The sequence below is a fragment of the Catharus ustulatus genome, chromosome 38 (assembly GCF_009819885.2).
Source record: "Catharus ustulatus isolate bCatUst1 chromosome 38, bCatUst1.pri.v2, whole genome shotgun sequence".
NCBI classification, from domain to species: domain Eukaryota; kingdom Metazoa; phylum Chordata; class Aves; order Passeriformes; family Turdidae; genus Catharus; species Catharus ustulatus.
In genome coordinates, this window is record NC_046258.1 from 143,625 (window position 1) to 163,914 (window position 20,290).

General features: G+C 43.0%; 1 protein-coding gene across 1 annotated transcript in view; it reads right to left on the minus strand.

The window, feature by feature from the left end:
- Positions 1-1,101: 1,101 nt before the first annotated feature.
- Positions 1,102-20,290, minus strand: part of RNF31 (ring finger protein 31) — a 32,042-nt gene continuing 12,853 nt past the window's right edge. Inside the window, 14 exon segments of the mRNA XM_033084397.1 lie at positions 1,102-1,414; positions 6,058-6,154; positions 7,198-7,255; positions 7,928-8,041; positions 8,598-8,716; positions 10,079-10,196; positions 11,546-11,635; positions 11,923-12,021; positions 12,896-13,045; positions 13,047-13,244; positions 15,051-15,281; positions 17,341-17,520; positions 18,470-18,772; positions 19,513-20,151. Coding sequence (XP_032940288.1) covers positions 1,174-1,414; positions 6,058-6,154; positions 7,198-7,255; positions 7,928-8,041; positions 8,598-8,716; positions 10,079-10,196; positions 11,546-11,635; positions 11,923-12,021; positions 12,896-13,045; positions 13,047-13,244; positions 15,051-15,281; positions 17,341-17,520; positions 18,470-18,772; positions 19,513-20,151 — 2,637 coding nt within the window. The 3' untranslated portion in view covers positions 1,102-1,173.

Here is a 20,290-nt window from a genome sequence, read left to right on the forward strand (position 1 = left end):
GCCGGGAATATGGCGGCGGCGCGCGGGGCATGCCGGGATACACCGAGGCACCGCTGCGGCTTCGCTGGAGTTCGCGCGCGGGGAGTGATGGGATACACCGAGGCGCGTGGGCGCCGCCATGTTGTCGCGGAAGGTTTTGATTTACGGCTGCTAATTTCATTCATTCTTATTTAGTATTATTTTTTAATTTCGTCTTGGTTATATTGTAGTGGTATTATAAGTCTGATTAAACTTCATTTTCTTCAGTATCTATATTTATATTTTTATTTATGCATGTTTATATTTTTTCTTTTTTTGTATTTTTCTGTTTATATAGTAACATTTTTTATATTTACAAACTCGTATATTTATATATTTATATATCTATATATTTATATATTTATATATTTATATATTTATATATTTATATATTTATATATTTATATATTCATATATTTATATATTTATATATTTATATATTTTTATATTTATGTATTTCTCTATTTTTGTATTTTTGTATTTTTCTATTCACATTTTTATACATTTACATGTTCATATCTTTATGTATAAAAATAAAAATACACATAAATAGATTTTTATATTTTTGTATCCGTATATAAATACATTTATATATTTACATTCTTATTTATATTTCTGTTTCTATACTCCTGTATTTACATATCTTAACGATTTTGTATTTTTATTTTTATATATTTACATTTCTACTTTTGTTCTTATATATTTACGTGTTTATGCATACACATTTTTATTTTCATTTTTATTTTTATTTTCATTTTTATTTTTATTTTTACTTTATACTCACATTTATTTCCACACTTATATTTATAAAACCTTCATAAAAATACAATTTAATTGTCATTAATAATAACAATGCAATCACCATCGTTTGCACATTCATTTTTATTTATCACGACATAATAATGACATTAAAAATATTCCATTATTTAATTAATTAAGCTTTGCCCCAACATGCCCCCAAATTCCCAAAAAATCCCCCAAAATCACTGAAATTCCCCCAAACTTCCCCCCAAATCCTTCAAATTCCCCCCAAAATCCGTAAAACCTGCCCCAAAATGACCCAAAATCCCCCAAAACTTTCCCAAAATTCCCCCAAAACCACCCAAAAAATCCCAATTTCCCCCATTTCCCCATATATGGTCATGCCCCGCCCCCTCATTTACATATCTGCCTCAGCCCCGCCCCCGGGAGGCGTGGCCTGACCGGCGCCTCCTCCCCCAGCAGGCGGCGCATGCGCAGCTCGTGCTCGGCCTCGCTCTCGCCCGGCAGGCGCCGGCTCCTCCCGGCCGCCAGGTGGCGCTCTGCGGCGGCGCGCAGCTCGGCCCGGTCATAGAGAGGGGCCGGGTCCAGGCCGTGGCGGTTGATGAGGGACACCAGGTACTCGGTGTAGTGAGCCCTGAGGGGGGGAGTGACCACTGAGTGACCACTGAGTGACCACAGTGACCATTGAGTGACCAGAGTGATCACTGAGTGACGACAGTGACAAGCACAGACCACTGAGTGAACATTGAGTGACCACAGTGATCACAAAATGGCCGCCTCCCCTCACAGAGACGATCGCGGCCTAGGCCTCAAACTGACCACAGAGTGATCTCAGTGACCACTAAATGACCACTGAGTGACCCCTGAGTGACCATTGAGTGACCACTAAATGACACTGAGTGACCACTGAGTGACCATGAGTGACCACTGAGTGACCACAGTGAGAACAGAGTGACCACAGTGACCAGCACTGACCACTGAGTGAACATTGAGTGACCACAGTGATCACAAAATGGCCGCCTCCCCTCACAGAGAGGATCTAGGCCTAGGCCTCAAACTGACCCCAGAGGGATCTCAGTGACCACTGAGTGACCACAGTGACCATAGAGTGACCACTGAGTGACCACAGTGACCAGAGAGTGACCACTGAGTGACCACAGTGACCAGAGAGTGACCACAGAGATCACAAAATGGCCACCTCCCCTCACAGAGAGGAATCGAGCCTAGGCCTCAAAACGACACCTGAATGATCTCAGTGAACACTGAGTGACCACTGAGTGACCACTAAATGACACTGAGTGACCACAGTGACCATAGAGTGACCACAGTGATCACAAAATGGCCACCTCCCCTCACAGAGAGCAGCCGGGTCTAGGCCTCAAACTGATCCCAGAGTGAGCTCACTGACCACTGAGTGACCCCTAAATGACACTGAGTGACCACTGAGTGACCACAGTGACCACAGAGTGACCACAGTGACCATAGAGTGACCACAGTGATCACAAAATGGCCGCCTCCCCTCACAAAGAGGATCCAGGCCTAGGCCTCAAAATGACACCAGAGGGATCTCAGTCACCACTGAGTAACCACAGTGACTACCGAGTGACCACTGAGTGACCACTAAATGACACTGAGTGACCACAGTGACCATAGTGTGACCATAGAGTGACCACAGTGATCACAAAATGGCCGCCACCCCTCACAGAGAGGAGCCAGGCCTAGGCCTCAAACTGACCCCAGAGGGATCTCAGTGACCACTGAGTGACCACAGTGACCAGAGAGTGACCACAGAGATCACAAAATGGCCACCTCCCCTCACAGAGAGGAATCGAGCCTAGGCCTCAAAACGACACCTGAATGATCTCAGTGAACACTGAGTGACCACTGAGTGACCACTAAATGACACTGAGTGACCACAGCGACCATAGTGTGACCATAGAGTGACCACAGTGATCACAAAATGGCCGCCTCTCCTCACAGAGAGCAGCTGGGTCTAGGCCTCAAATTGATCCCAGAGTGATCTCACTGACCACTGAGTGACCCCTAAATGACACTGAGTGACCACTGAGTGACCATGAGTAACCACAGAGTGACCACAGTGACCAGAGAGTGACCACAGAGATCACAAAATGGCCGCCTTCCCTCACAGAGACGATCCCGGCCTAGGCCTCAAACTGACCCCAGAGTGACCAAAAAAATCCCAAAAAAATCCTAAAAAATCCCCCAAAAGATCAAAAAAACCCAAAAATTCCCAAAACATCCCCTAAAAATTACCAAAAAAATCCCAGAGTGAACACACAGTGACCGCAGAGATCACAAAACGGCCGCCTCCCCTCACAGAGACGATCGAGGCCTAGGCCTCAAAATGACATCCGAGTGACCAAAAAATCCCCAAAAAAATCCTAAAAAAATCCCAAAAAATCCCAAAATTTCCCACATAATTCCCAAAAATTGTAACTGAGTGAGCACTGAGTGACCACAGAGATCACAAAATGGCCGCCTCCCCTCACAGAGATGATCGAGGCCTAGGCCTCAAAATGGCCCCAGAGTGACCAAATAATTCCAAAAAAATCCAAAAAAAATCCTAAAAAATTTCCAAAAAAATCAAAAAAATCCCAAAATTTTCAAAACGTCCTCAAAAACTTCCCAAAAAATTCCCAAAAAATCCCAGAGTGACCGCAGAGATCACAAAATGGCCGCCTGCCCTCACGGAAAAGATACAGGCCTAGGCCTCAAAATGACCCCAGAGTGACCAAAAAATCCAAAAAAAATCCTAAAAAAAATCCTAAAAATTTCCAAAAAATCGAAAAAATCCCAAAATTTCCCAAAACTTCCCAAATAATTCCAAAAAATTGTCACTGAGTGAGCACTGAGTGACTGCAGTGATCACAAAATGGCCGCCTCCCCTCACAGAGACGATCGCGGCCTAGGCCTCAAAATGACACCTGAGCGATCAAAAAAATCCAAAAAAAATCCCCAAAAAATCTAAAAAATCCTAAAATTCTCCAAATTTCCAGAAACTTCCCCAAAAATTGTCCCTGAGTGAGCACTGAGTGACCACAGTGATCACAAAATGGCCGCCTCCCCTCACAGAGACGATTGCGGCCTAGGCCTCAAAATGACACCAGAGTGACCAAAAAAATCCAATAAAAAGTCCTAAAAAAATCCAAAAAAATCCCAAAATTTTTAAAAATCCCAATTTTTCCCAAAATTTCCCAAATAATTCCCAAAAATTGTCCCTGAGTGACCACTGAGTGACCGCAGAGATCACAAAATGGCCGCCTCCCCCCACAGAGACGATCACGGCCTAGGCCTCAAAATGACACCTGATTGACCAAAAAATCCCCAAAAAAATCCTAAAAAAATGCAAAAAAATCCCAAAAAATCCCAAAATTTTAAAAAAACCCAAATTTTCCCCAAATTTCCCAAATAATTCCCAAAATTTGTCACTGAGTGAGCACAGAGTGAGCACAGAGATCACAAAATGGCCGCCTCCCCTCACAGAGATGATCGAGGCCTAGGCCTCAAAATGGCCCCAGAGTGACCAAATAATTCCAAAAAAATCCAAAAAAAATCCTAAAAAATTTCCAAAAAAATCAAAAAAATCCCAAAATTTTCAAAACGTCCTCAAAAACTTCCCAAAAAATTCCCAAAAAATCCCAGAGTGACCGCAGAGATCACAAAATGGCCGCCTGCCCTCACGGAAAAGATACAGGCCTAGGCCTCAAAATGACCCCAGAGTGACCAAAAAATCCAAAAAAAAATCCTAAAAAAAATCCTAAAAATTTCCAAAAAATCGAAAAAATCCCAAAATTTCCCAAAACTTCCCAAATAATTCCAAAAAATTGTCACTGAGTGAGCACTGAGTGACTGCAGTGATCACAAAATGGCCGCCTCCCCTCACAGAGACGATCGCGGCCTAGGCCTCAAAATGACACCTGAGCGATCAAAAAAATCCCAAAAAAATCCTAAAAAAATGGAAAAAAAATCCCCAAAAAATCCCAAAATTTTAAAAAATCCCAAATTTTCCCAAAATTTCCCAAATAATTCCCAAAAATTGTCCCTGAGTGAGCACCGAGTGAGCACAGAGATCACAAAATGGCCGCCTTCCCTCACAGAGACGATCGAGGCCTAGGCCTCAAACTGACTCCTGAGTGAACAAAAAATTCCTAAAAAAATCCAAAAAAAATTTTAAAAAATCCAAAAAACCCTAAAATTCTCCAAATTTCCCAAAACTTCCCCAAAAATTGTCCCTGAGTGAGCACTGAGTGAGCACAGAGATCACAAAATGGCCGCCTCCCCTCACAGAGACGATCGCGGCCTAGGCCTCAAAATGGCCCCAGAGTGACCAAAAAATCCCAAAAAAATCCTAAAAAAAATCCTAAAAATTTCCAAAAAATCGAAAAAATCCCAAAATTTCCCAAAACTTCCCAAATAATTCCCAAAATTTGTCACTGAGTGAACACTGAGTGACCACAGAGATCACAAAATGGCCGCCTCCCCTCACAGAGACGATCGAGGCCTAGGCCTCAAAATGACACCAGAGCGATCAAAAAAAATCCCAAAAAAATCCTAAAAAAATGCAAAAAAATCCCAAAAAATCCCAAAATTTTAAAAAATCCCAAATTTTCCCAAAATTTCCCAAATAATTCCCAAAAATTGTCACTGAGTGAGCACTGAGTGACTACAAAGATCACAAAATGGCCGCCTCCCCTCACAGAGATGATCGAGGCCTAGGCCTCAAAATGGCCCCAGAGTGACCAAATAATTCCAAAAAAATCCAAAAAAAATCCTAAAAAATTTCCAAAAAAATCAAAAAAATCCCAAAATTTTCAAAACGTCCTCAAAAACTTCCCAAAAAATTCCCAAAAAATCCCAGAGTGACCGCAGAGATCACAAAATGGCCGCCTGCCCTCACGGAAAAGATACAGGCCTAGGCCTCAAAATGACCCCAGAGTGACCAAAAAATCCAAAAAAAATCCTAAAAAAAATCCTAAAAATTTCCAAAAAATCGAAAAAATCCCAAAATTTCCCAAAACTTCCCAAATAATTCCAAAAAATTGTCCCTGAGTGAGCACTGAGTGACCGCAGAGATCACAAAATGGCCGCCTTCCCTCACAGAGATGATCGCGGCCTAGGCCTCAAAATGACACCTGAGCGATCAAAAAAATCCCAAAAAAATCCTAAAAAAATAAAAAAAAATCCGAAAAAATCCCAAAATTTTAAAAAATCCCAAATTTTCCCCAAATTTCCCAAATAATTCCCAAAATTCCTGACCGGCAGAGTCCGGCCATGCCGGGTTCCGGGTCCCTCCCGCAGGGTTCGTCCCTCAGCGTCGCTCCCAGTTCCTTCTGCTCCGGCACCGGGCACCGACCTGAGGGGAAAAATAAAATAAATAAAAATAAAAATATAAAATTACAATAAAAATAAAAATAAAAATAAAAATAAAAATAAAAATAAGAATAAAAATAAAAACGAAAATAAAAATAAACATAATTTTTTGGGGTGAAAAATCGAGGTTTTGGGAGAAAATTTGGGGATTTTAGGCAAAAAAATTGAGTTTTTTTTTTGGTGAAAAATGTGAATTTTGGGGGAAAAAACGAGAAATTTTTAGGGGATAAAAAATTAGAAATTTGTGAAAAAACTTGGATTTTTGGGGTGAAAAATGAGAATTTTGGGGAAATGGGTATTGGGGGTTTTGGGGGGAAAATTGGGGATTTTTGGGGGAAATTTTGGGGATTTTTGGGGTGAAAAATGAGAATTCTGAGGGTAAAATGAGAAATTTTTAAGGAATAAAAAATGAGAAATTTGTGAAAAAATTGCAAATTTCTGTGTGGAAAAATGTGAATTTTGGTAAAAAGTTGGGATTAAAAAATGGAGATTTTAGGTAAAAATTGGGAATTTTTTTGAGGTGAAAACCGGGGATTTTTAGGAAAATGGGATTTGAAGATTTTGAGAAAAAAATTGAGAAATTTTTGGAAAAAAATTTGGATTTTCGGGATGAAAAATGAGAATTTTGGGGAAAAAATTGGGATTAAAAATGGAGATTTTGGGTGAAAATTTGGGGAATTTGTGGAGTGAAAAATGAGAATTTTGGGGGGAAAAAATAAAATTTTGGGGAGAAAAAAATCAGGAATGTGGATAAAAATTTGGGATTTTTGGGGTGAAAAATTAAAATTTGGGGAAAATTGTGGGGGAAAAAAATCGGGAAATTTTGGGGAACAAAACGAGAATTTCGAAAGGAAAAATGGAGGAAATTTTGGAAAAATTTTGGGGGTTTTTGGGGCAAAATTTGGGGATTTTGGGCAAAAAAATTCAATTTTTTTGAGGGGAAAAAAAGGAGATTTTAGGGTTTCCCAGTTCAAACCAGTACAAACCAGTACAAACCAGTACAAACCAGTATAAACCAGTACAAACCAGTTGGGTTGGGCGGGGCGTCAGGTGGCGGCTCCGTCTCGAAATCGACGTTCCCAGTCTGGGGAGAGAAACCAGTATGGACCAGTATAAACCAGTATGGACCAGTATGGACCAGTATAAACCAGTATGGACCAGTATGGACCAGTATGGACCAGTATAGACCAGTATGGACCAGTATAAACCAGTATGGACCAGTATGGACCAGTATGAACCAGTATGAACCAGTATGGACCAGTATGAACCAGTAAAAACAAGTATAGACCAGTATAAACAAGTATAAACCAGTATGGACCAGTATGGACCAGTATGGACCAGTATGGACCAGTATGGACCAGTATGGACCAGTATAAACCAGTATGGACCAGTACAAACCAGTATAAACCAGTATGGACCAGTATGAACCAGTATAAACCAGTACAAACCAGTAAGCCCCAAATTCTGAATTTTTCTCCATTTTTGATCCTTTCAGAGCCCCAAAATCCCCTCCCAGTCCCTCCCAGTTTGATCCCAGTCCCCTCCCAGTACAAACCAGTACAAACCAGTACAAACCAGTACAAACCAGTAACGCCAAACCCATTTTTAACCCTTTCTCTGCCATATTTCCGCCATTTTTAACCCTTTTTTCCCCGTTTTTTCACCATTTTTTCACCGTTTTTCCCCATTTTTTCGCCTCCCAGTATAAACCAGTATAAACCAGTATAAACCAGTACAAACCAGTTTGCCCACTGACCCTGAGGAGCTGCTGGAGCCGGGCTGGGGCCCAGTCCCTGAGGTAGAAGAGACAATCCCGGGGGTGGTGACCGTGCAGGGACCCCCTCAGGGGGCACTGGGGGGAGGGGCAGCTCTGGGGGGGGAAATCAGAAAATCCCTTCCCAGTACAAACCAGTACAAACCAGTACAAACCAGTACAAACCAGTACAAACCAGTAACCGCCATTTTTCCCCATTTTTTTCCCATTTTTTAACCTTTTTTCACCGTTTTTTCACCAATTTTTTTCATTTTTTCCCCTCCCAGTCCCTCCCAGTTCATCCCAGTTCTCTCCCAGTACAAACCAGTACAAACCAGTAACCCCAAACCCATTTTTAACCCTTTATTTCCCCATTTTTAACCCTTTTTTTGCCATTTTTTCACCATTTTTTCCCATTTTTTCCCCATTTTTTTTCATTTTTTCCCCTCCCAGTCCCTCCCAGTCCATCCCAGTCCCCTCCCAGTACAAACCAGTACAAACCAGTAACCCCAAACCCATTTTAACCCTTTAGTTCCCATTTTTAACCCTTTATTCCCCATTTTTAACCCATTTTTTGCCATTTTTTCCCCATTTTTTCCCCATTTTTTTTCATTTTTTCCCCATTTTTTTCCCCTCCCAGTACAAACCAGTATATCCCAGTTTGGTTTCTCACCCCAGGCCGGTGGAACTGGGCCCTGCAGCCCGAGCAGAACTGGTGCTGGCACTGGGAGCACTGGAAATGCAAACACCCCCCCCGGGCCAGGGCGAAGCAGAGCCCGCACTGGGGGCACTCTGGGGACACAAAAATTCCAATTTTAACTCAAATTTTCACCCAAAAATAAAAAAAATTTCAATATTTTTATTTTGAATTTTTTATCCATTTTTTACCCATTTTTTTCTGACTTTTTTCCTGTTTTTTTCAAATTTTTTTCCCATTTTTTTCCATTTTTTTTCCATTTTTTTCCCATTTTTTTTCCATTTTTTTTCCATTTTGTTTCCCATTTTTTTCTGGTTTTTTCCCATTTTTTTTCACATTTTTTCCCCCATTTTTTCCCTTTTATTTTTTCCACATTATTTTAAATTTTTCCCCAATTTTTTTTTCTTTTTTCTTTTATTTTTTCCTCTTTATCCAAATTTTTTTTTAACATTTTTTCCCCATTTTTTTCACAATTTTTTTTCCATTTTTCTTCCATATTTTTCCCCATTTTTCAAATTTTTTCTCCTTTTTTTTCCCCAGATTCTTCCCCATTTTTAATTATGAATTTTTAATCCATTTTTTACCCATTTTTTTCTGTTATTTTTCCTTTTTTTTCCATTTTTTAAAAAATTTTTTTCCCACTTTTTTCTGATTTTTTTCCATTTTTTTTCCATTTTTTTTCCATTTTTCGCACATTTTTCCCACATTTTTTCCCTTTTTTTTCCCGTTTTTTTTTTCCCTTATCAGTTATTAATTACTAATTAATCACTAATTACCAATCCCAGTGTCCCCCAGCAGCTCCATCATTATTAAACATGATTATTAATTATTAATTAATAATTAATAATTAATAATTAATAATTAATTATTAATTACCGATCCCAGTGTCCCCCAGCAGCTCCCCCAGTGTCATTAATCATTAATTATCAGTTATTAATTACTAATTAATCACTAATTACTGATCCCAGTGTCCCCCAGGAGCTCCCCCATCGCTATCAATCACTATTAATAATTAATAAATATTAATTAATCACTAATTACCGATGTCAGTGTCCCCCAGCAGCTCCCCAGTACCACTAATCATTAATTATCAGTTATTAATTAATTATTAATTAATAAATTACTGATCCCAGTGTCCCCCAGGAGCTCCCCCAGCGTCATTAATCATTAATTACCAGTTATTAATTAATTAATAACTCATTAATTACCGATGCCAGTGTCCCCCAGGAGCTCCCCCATCACTATTAATCACTAATAATTAATTAATAATTACTAATTAATCATTAATTACCGATGCCAGTGTCCCCCAGCAGTTCCCCCAATGTCATTAATCAATAATTATCAGTTATTAATTACTAATTAATCATTAATTACCGATCCCAGTGTCCCCCAGCAGCTCCCCAGTGTCATTAATCATTAATTATCAGTTAATAATTAATTAATAATTCACTAATTACCAATCCCAGTGTCCCCCAGGAGCTCCCCCAGTCCGTTGCCGCCGTTCCCGCCCTGTTCCCGCGCTCGGAGCCGCGCCCCGAAATCGGCGCAGGACAGCGCGGCGTGGCTCGGCTCCCACTGGGCAGGAAAGGGTTAAAAATGTTCATTCAGACATTGACAAAATCGACACAAAAAAGTCACAAAAATTCGCGATTTTCTGTAAAAAATTCCAGGCCAAAATCTCAAAATTTGGCCCCAAAATGGCAAAAAACGGGGAAAAAATTCATCGGAAATTGACAAAAAATTCACCAGAAATTGATCAAAAATTCACCAGAAATTGCCCAGAAATTGACCAAAAAATTCACCAGAAATTGATCAAAAATTCACCAGAAATTGCCCAGAAATTGACCAAAAAATTCATCAGAAATTGATCAAAAATTCATCAGAAATTGATAAAAAATTAATCAGAAATTGATAAAAATTTCATCAGAAATTGATCAAAATTTGATCAGAAATTGATGAAAATTTCATCAGAAATTGATAAAAAATTCACCAGAAATTGACCAAAATTTCACCAGAAATCGACCAAAAATTCACCAGAAATTGACAAAACCATACAAAGAAATTCCCAAAAAAATCCAAAAAAATTTTTAAAAATTCCCAAAAATTCATAAAAATCCTCAAAAAAATTCGAGCCCAAAATCTCAAAATTTGGGCCCAAAATTGCAAAAAAAGGGGGAAAAAATTCACCGGAAATTGACAAAAATTCACCGGAAATTGACAAAAATTCACCAGAAATTGATAAAAAATTAATCAGAAATTGATAAAAATTTGATCAGAAATTGACCAAAAATTAACCAGAAATTGATAAAAAATTAATCAGAAATTTATCAAAATTTACCGGAAATTGACCAAAAAATCCCCAAAAATTCCAAAAAATTCAAAAAAAAATTTTAAAAAATTCAAAAAAAATCCCCAAAATTTGCAAAAAATTCTAAAAAAAATTTTCCAAAAACATCCCAAGAAAATACCAAAAAAATCCCAAAATCATCCCAAAAAAAATTCCCAAAAAATCAAAATTTCCCCAAAAAAATCCCAAAAAAATTCCCCCAAAAATTCCCCAAAAAATAAAAAAAATCCCAAAAAATTCCCAAAAAATAAAATAAAAATCCCAAAAAAATCCCAGTTCATTCCCAGTCCCTCCCAGTAAAAACCAGTAAGGAAAAAACCCCAAACCAGTACAAACCAGTACAAACCAGTAAGAAAAACCCCCAAACCAGTAAAAACCAGTTAAAAAAAACCCAAACCAGTATAAACCAGTTACCCCAAATCCCCATTTTTAACCCTTTAATCCCCTCCCAGTACCCTCAAATCCCTCCCAGTCCATTCCCAGTCCAAACCAGTAAGAAAAACCCCGAAACCAGTAAGAAAACGCCCAAACCAGTATAAACCAGTATAAACCAGTATAAAGCAGTATGGAGCAGTACCGGGAGCTGGCAGCGGGGGCAGCAGCGCTGGTGGCACTGGGGACACTGGGCCGGGCCCCGCTCGGCCTCGAAGATGAACCCGAAGGAGCACTGGGACAAACTGGGAGTTACTGGTTTGTACTGGTTTGGACTGGTTTCGACTGGTTTGGACTGGTTTGGACTGGTTTGGACTGGTTTGAACTGGGAGGGACTGGGAGGATCCCAGTATGGACCAGTTCAAACCAGTAAGGATCAGTAAGATAAACAAACCAGTATAAACCAGTACAAACCAGTATAAACCAGTAACAGCCAGCGCCCCCTCAGCCCCCTCCCAGTATAAACCAGTATAAACCAGTATAAACCAGTATAAACCAGTATAAACCAGTATAAACCAGTACATGGGGGCACCACAGGAACTGGGGGTCCCTGAGCAGCTCCAGCTCCGTCAACTTCCGGGTCACGAGGCCAAAGGTGTCGGGGTCCAGGCAGCGCCGCAGCTGTCCCAGTATAAACCAGTATAAACCAGTATGAACCAGTATAAACCAGTATGGACCAGTATAGACCAGTATGGACCAGTATGGGCCAGTATAAACCAGTATGGAGCAGTAATGGCTCCCAGTAGGGGGAAAAAAGCCAAACCAGTATAAACCAGTAAGGGAAAATGGATTCTAAAGAGCTCCCAGTATAAACCAGTATAAACCAGTATAAACCAGTATAAACCAGTATAAACCACTAACACCAAATCCCCGTTTTTCCTCCCATTTTTAACCCTTTAAACCCCTCCCAGTGCCCCCAAATCTCATCCCAGGAACTCCCAGTTCATCCCAGTTTGATCCCAGTCCCCTCCCAGTATAAACCAGTACAAACCAGTATAAACCAGTATAAACCAGTAAGTTAAATCCCCATTTTCTCGAATTTTCCCCATTTTTTCCCCATTTTTTCACCAATTTTCACCATTTTTTCCCCTCCCAGTCCCTCCCAGTTCCCTCCCAGTTCATCCCAGTATGATCCCAGTCCCCTTCCAGTACAAACCAGTACAAACCAGTACAAACCAGTAACCCCAAATCCCCATTTCCCCCATTTTTTCCCATTTTTCCCTCATTTTTTCACCATTTTTCACCCAATTTTCACCATTTTTTCACCTCCCAGTTCCCTCCCAGTTCCCTCCCAGTCCATCCCAGTCCCCTCCCAGTACAAACCAGTACAAACCAGTACAAACCAGTAACCCCAATCCCCCATTTTCCCCCATTTTCCGCCATATTTCCGCCATATTTCCGCCATTTTTCCCCATTTTTTCGCCATTTTTTCACCTTTTCTCCCCGTTTTTTCGCCTCCCAGTACAAACCAGTACAAACCAGTATCCCCAGTTACCTGTGGCTCCAGCGTGGACCAGTACCAGAGGCGCTGGGCCTCGTCCCTGAGGTCGGGGCGGCCGCAGCTGGGGCAGCCCAGGGCGCCGACGCCGCGTTCGCGGAGCCCGACGGTGAAATGGAGCCGGAAACATTCGGGGCAGAGAGGGCAGGAACAGCCAGGTAAATACTGCATCTGTACCAGTATAAACCAGTATAAACCAGTATGGACCAGTATGGACCAGTATAAACCAGTATAGACCAGTATGAACCAATATGGCGCCGACGCCGCGTTCGCGGAGCCCGACGGTGAAATGGAGCCGGAAACATTCAGGGCAAAGAGGGCAGGAACAGCCAGGTAAATACTGCATCTGCACCAGTATAAACCAGTATAAACCAGTATAAACCAGTATAAACCAGTATGGACCAGTATAAACCAGTATAGACCGGTATAAACCAGTATGGACCAATATGGCGCCGACGCCGCGTTCGCGGAGCCCGACCGTGAAATGGAGCCGGAAACAATCGGGGCATAAAGGGCAGGAACAGCCAGGGAGATACTGCATCTGCACCAGTATAAACCAGTATAAACCAGTATGGACCAGTATAAACCAGTATAAACCAGTATAGACCAGTATGAACCAATATGGCGCCGACGCCGCGTTCGCGGAGCCCGACCGTGAAATGGAGCCGGAAACAATCGGGGCATAAAGGGCAGGAACAGCCAGGTAAATACTGCATCTGCACCAGTATAAACCAGTATAAACCAGTATGGACCAGTATGGACCAGTATAAACCAGTATAGACCAGTATAAACCAATATGGCGCCGACGCCGCGTTCGCGGAGCCCGACCGTGAAATGGAGCCGGAAACAATCGGGGCATAAAGGGCAGGAACACCCCGGTAAATACTGCATCTGCACCAGTATAAACCAGTATAAACCAGTATGGACCAGTATAAACCAGTATGGACCAGTATAGACCAGTATAAACCAGTATGAACCAGTATAAACCCATATAAACCACTAAAAAGTACAAAATACATGTTTTTTAGAACAAAATTTTGTTGTTTCAGACCAGTTTGGACCAGTATAAACCAGTACAGACCAGTACACACCAGTATGAACCAGTATAAACCAGTATAGACCAGTACAAACCAGTACAAACCAGTATAAACCAGTATAAACCAATAACACCGCTAATAGAATTGCAACCATTAAAACCCCAAACCAGTATAAACCAGTTCATCCCAGTTCATCCCAGTAACCCCAAATCCCCTCCCAGTAAGCCTCCAGTAACCCCACACCAGTATAAACCAGTATAAACCAGTATAAACCAGTAAGGAACTGGTTTGCTCCCAGTTGGAGTTCCGCTGCCCCCCGGTGGTCGCGGAGGGAATTGCAGCCATTGAAGGGTTAAACCAGTATAAACCAGTATAAACCAGTATAAACCAGTATAAACCAGTTCATCCCAGTAACCTCACACAGTACACACCAGTAGGAACCAGTATGGACCAGTATGAACCAGTATAAACCAGTATGAACCAATAACGCTGCTAACACGAATCATTAAACACCAAACCAGTATAAACCAGTAACTCCCAGTCCCTCCCAGTCCCTCCCAGTCCATCCCAGTTTGATCCCAGTTCCCTCCCAGTACAAACCAGTACAAACCAGTAACACCAAATCCCCATTTTCCCTCCATTTTTAACCCTTTATTGCCCTCCCAGTTTGATCCCAATCCATCCCAGCTCATCCCAGTTTGATCCCAGTCCCCTCCCAGTATAAACCAGTATAAACCAGTATAAACCAATATAAACCAGTACAAACCAGTTCCCTCCCAGTATAAACCAGTACAAACCAGTAACCCCAAATCACCATTTCCCCCATTTCCCTCCATTTTTAACCCTTTAATCCCCTCCCAGTCCCTCCAAATCCCCTCCCAGTTCATCCCAGTCCATCCCAGTTTAATCCCAGTTCCCTCCCAGTATAAACCAGTACAAACCAGTAACCCCAAATCCCCATTTTCCCCCATTTCCCTTCATTTTTAACCCTTTAATCCCCTCCCAGTGCCCCAAATCCCCTCCCAGTCCCTCCCAGTCCCTCCCAGTCCCTCCCAGTCCATCCCAGTTTAATCCCAGTTTGCTCCCAGTACAAACCAGTACAAACCAGTACTCACCAGTTGCCGGGGCAGCCCCCAGCCGCACACCTCACACTCTGCCCTGAGCCTCCTCCTGAGGGCGGCCCTGTCCGGACACGCCCCCACGGCCTCCACCAGTTCTCCCAGTAACGATTCCTTACTGGGACCAGTAAGGGTTCCCAGTCCCAGCTCCCGGCCCAGCGTGGCCACCAGCAGGGCCCGGCCCCAGCTGGCCACGGGGAGGGTGGCCAGGATCTGACGGACCAGGGCCTGGGGGGGGACACCAGTATGAACCAGTATAAACCAGTATGGACCAGTATAAACCAGTAAGAAAAAAACGCGAAACCAGTAAGGAAAAATATCAAACCAGTAACAGAAAACAGCAAACCAGTAACTCCCAGTAAGCCTAAATCCACTCCCAGTGAGCCTAAAGCCCATCCCAGTTCATCCCAGTTCATCCCAGTTCAAACCAGTAACCCCAGACCCCAAACCAGTATAAACCAGTATAAACCAGTAAGAGAAAAAACCAAACCAGTAACAAAAAACGTCAAACCAGTAAGGAAAAACAGCAAACCAGTAACTCCCAGTGAGCCTAAATCCCATCCCAGTTCATCCCAGTTCATCCCAGTTCAAACCAGTAAGCCCAGACCCCAAACCAGTATAAACCAGTATAAACCAGTATGGACCAGTATGGACCAGTAACAAAAAAACGTGAAACCAGTAACAAAAAATGTCAAACCAGTAACAAAAAACAGCAAACCAGTAAGCCCCAGTCAGCCTAAATCCCATCCCAGTTAACCCAGACCCACTCCCAGCTCATCCCAGTTCATCCCAGTTCAAACCAGTAAGCCCAGACCCCAAACCAGTACAAACCAGTAAAAAAAACCGTGAAACCAGTAACAGAAAACATCAAACCAGTAACAAAAAAAAGCAAACCAGTAACTCCCAGTAAGCCTAAATCCACTCCCAGTAAGCCTAAATCCCATCCCAGCTCATCCCAGTTCATCCCAGTTCAAACCAGTAAGCCCAGACCCCAAACCAGTATAAACCAGTATAAACCAGTATGGACCAGTATGGACCAGTAACAAAAAAACGCCAAACCGGTAACAAAAAATGTGAAACCAGTAAGGAAAAACAGCAAACCAGTAACTCCCAGTAAGCCTAAATCCCATCCCAGTTAACCCAGACCCACTCCCAGTTCATCCCAGTTCATCCCAGTTCAAACCAGTAAGCCCAGACCCAAAACCAGTATAAACCAGTAAGAAAAAACGTGAAACCAGTAACAAAAAACATCAAACCAGTAACAAAAAACAGCAAACCAGTAACTCCCAGTAAGCCTAAATCCACTCCCAGTGAGCCTAAAGCCCATCCCAGCTAATCCCAGTTCATCCCAGTTCAAACCAGTAAGCCCAGACCCCAAACCAGTATAAACCAGTATAAACCAGTAAGAGAAACAACCAAACCAGTAACAAAAAACGTCAAACCAGTAACAAAAAACAGCAAACCAGTAACTCCCAGTAAGCCTAAATCCACTCCCAGTGAGCCTAAAGCCCATCCCAGTTCATCCCAGTTCATCCCAGTTCATCCCAGTTTAAACCAGTAAGCCCAGACCCCAAACCAGTATAAACCAGTAAAAAAAAAGGCAAAACCAGTAAGGAAGAATAAGAAACCAGTAAGGAAAAATGAGAAACCAGTAAGTCCCAGTAAGCCTAAATACTATCCCAGGTCATCCCAGTTCATCCCAGTTCATCCCAGTTCAAACCAGTAAGCCCAGACCCCAAACCAGTATAAACCAGTAAGAGAAAAAACCAAACCAGTAAGAAAAAATGTGAAACCAGTAAGGAAAAATGAGAAACCAGTATGGACCAGTAAGCCCAAATCGACTCCTAATGACTCTGAAGTCCATCCCAGTTCATCCCAGTTCATCCCAGTTCATCCCAGTTCATCCCAGTTCATCCCAGTTCAAACCAGTAAGCCCAGACCCCAAACCAGTACAAACCAGTATAAACCAGTAACAAAAAACGTGAAACCAGTAAGAAAAATGAGAAACCAGTATGGACCAGTAACCCCCAAACCCCTCCCAGTTCATCCCAGTTCCCTCCCAGTTCCCTCCCAGTTCATCCCAGTTCACTCCCAGTCCCCTCCCAGTTCAAACCAGTAACTCCCAGTATGAAACCAGTAAGGAAAAAACCCAAACCAGTATAAACCAGTATAAACCAGTAACCCCAAATCCCCTCCCAGTCCATCCCAGTTCCCTCCCAGTTCCATCCCAGTCCCTCCCAGTTCCCTCCCAGTCCATCCCAGTACAAACCAGTATCCCCCAGTTCACCTGCAGGTCGTCCCGGTCGAAGTCCAGGCCAGGCTCCGCCCCCCGGAAGTGACGTAAGCGGAAGGGGCGGAGCCTGCGCTGCTGCAGCTCCCTCAGCGCCCCCCAGTGGCCGCCCCGGTGCCGCCCCAGCGCCGCCGCAGCTTCGGCTTCCGGGAAACCCAGGGAGGTCAGGAGGCGCAGCTGGGACCAGTATGGACCAGTATGAACCAGTATGGACCAGTATGGACCAGTATGGACCAGTATGGACCAGTATGGACCAGTACGGACCAGTATGGACCAGTATGGACCAGTATGGACCAGTATGGACCAGTACGGACCAGTATGGACCAGTATGGACCAGTATGGACCAGTACAGACCAGTTTGTACCAGTTTAAACCAGTTAAAACCAGTAAAAATCCCCAAATTGCCGCCATTTTGAACCCAAACGGTAAGCCCCGCCCCCAAATCTGAAGCCCCGCCCCCACATTGCCGCCATTTTGTGCCTAATTTCCGCCATTTTGGAACCAGATTTCCACCATTTTGAATCCAAACCTTAAAGCTCCACCCCCAAATTTGAAGCCCCGCCCCCATTTCTGCCATGTTGAACGCAGATTTCCGCCATTTTGGAGCCAGATTTCCGCCATTTTGGAACCAAATTTCCGCCATTTTGGAACCAGATTTCGGCCATTTTGAATCAAACTCTTAAAGCCCCACCCCCATTTCCACCATTTTGAATCTGAACTTTAAAGCTCCACCCCCAAATTTGAAGCCCCGCCTACATTTCCGCCATTTTGGATCCAAATTTCGGCCATCTTGAACCCAAATTTCTGCCATTTTGAACACAAATAGCAAGCCACACCCCCAAAATCTGAAGCCACGCCCCCAAATCTGAATCCCTGCCCCCAACATTCCACCATTTTGTGCCCATGTTCCACCATTTTGAACCCTAATTTCCACCATTTTTAACCTAAATTTCCACCATTTTGAACCCAAACCTTAAAGCCCTGGCTCCACATTTCTGCCATTTTGGAATCAAATTTCCGCCATTTTGGACCCAAATTTCCACCATTTTGTGCCAAAATTCCGCCATTTTGAACCCAAATTCCCGCCATCTTGGACCCAAACCTTCAAGCCCCGCCCCTTCCTCACCTGTTTCTTCCGCCGGCCAATCAGAGCGCAGCGGGCGCGGTCGAGCCGCCCCTCCCCCTCCAGCCACGCCCAGGCGGCTTCGTCCAATGAGAACGGCCCCAGGGAGGCCCCGCCCCCGTCCGGGGAAGGCTCCGCCTCCAGCAGGGCCTCGAGGACCCCCCCGAGGCGTCTCCGGAAGCGCCGGATTTGGGCGGCCATGTCGGGGGCGTGGCCGGGAACTTCCGGGACGGCGGAAAATTCCGGAATTTCGGAGAAGGGGGCGGGGCCGAGCGATTCCGGGGGGAGGCCTTGAGCTTCAGCAGCCTGGAGTGGAATGATGGGAAAAAAATTTACCAAAAAACAAAAAATTTGGGCAAAAATTTTAAATTTTTAAAATTTGAAATTCTGTGAGAATTCGGGAATTTAAATTTCAGAATTTTGGGTGAAAAATCACAAATTTTACAAAAATTTTTGGAGCTCTTGGTGGTAAATTCTGGAATTTTGATGGGAATGAACAAAATTTTTTTTTAAATTGTCAAATTTTGGGACTAAACTCAAAATGCACCAAAAAAAATCTGAAAAATCCCAAAATTCACAGAAAGTTTTAGCAAAAAACCCCAAATATTTCAAAAACTGCACAAAATTCACAAAATTTGCACAAAAATCTCCAAATCCTTCAAGAAACCCCATAAAATTCTGGTAGTTTTTATAAAAATCCCATAAATTTATCAAAATTCAAACAAAATTCTGAAAATCCAGCGAAATTCCCACAAAAACAAATAAAAATCCAAAATAATTTGTACGAAATTTATAAAATCCACCAAAATTTCCACAAAAATTTCAAAATCCACCAAAATTTCCTCAAAAAAATTCCCAAAATCCCCCGAATTTTTAAAAAATCCTCAAACTTGCCCAAAATTCCAAAATTTTCCACAAATTTGCCAAAAATTTCCACCAAAATCCCCAAATTAACAAAAATTTCCCAAAATCTCTCCCTCCTACTTCTCAATTTCTGAAATTCCCCAAAATTTTTTCCCAAATTTGCCCCAAAATTTCCCCCTCACCCTCACGAGGGCCACCAGGCGGCGCCCGTCCTCGAACAGCTTCCGCTGCCGCAAAGCATCCTGGGAAGGGGCGGGGCCGGAACCAGAAGCGGTTGATGCACTTCCGGAAGAGGCCTTGTCCAAACAGGAAGTGGTTGCGGCACTTCCGGAAGTGGTTTTGTCCAAACAGGAAATGGTTGCGGCACTTCCGGAAATGGTTTTGTCCAAACAGGAAGTGGTTGAGGCACTTCCGGAAGTGGTTTTGTCCAAACAGGAAGTGGTTGCGGCACTTCCGGAAGAGGCCTTGTTCAAGCAGGAAGTGGTTGTGGCAGCTCCGGAAGTCTGGCCCAAACAGGAAGTGGTTGTTGCACTTCCGGAAGGGGCGTGGCCAGAACAGGAAGTGGCGACAACAGCAGCAGGAGTGGGCGTGGTCACTTCTGAGGTGGTAACGGTTGATCCAGGACCGGAAGTAATGTTACTAGGACAGGAAGTGATATCACCAGGACAGGAAGTGACGTCTCCAGACCCGGAAGTGACGTCATCGGACCCAGGAGCGGCGGGGGCGTGGTCCAGGCCGCAAACCTCGCAGGAGGGGGCGTGGCCTCGGTTCAGGAAGGTGCAGCGGGGGCAGGGCCACACCTGGCCGGGGGCGGGGCTGGGCTGCGCCCAAATATGGAAGCGAGAAACTAAAATTTCAAATTTTTTTCCAAAATTCCCAACTTTTCCTCCCAAAAATTATCAATTTTCTGCCCAAAATTCCCAATTTTTTTTCCTGGAATCTCCAATTTTTCCTCAGAAA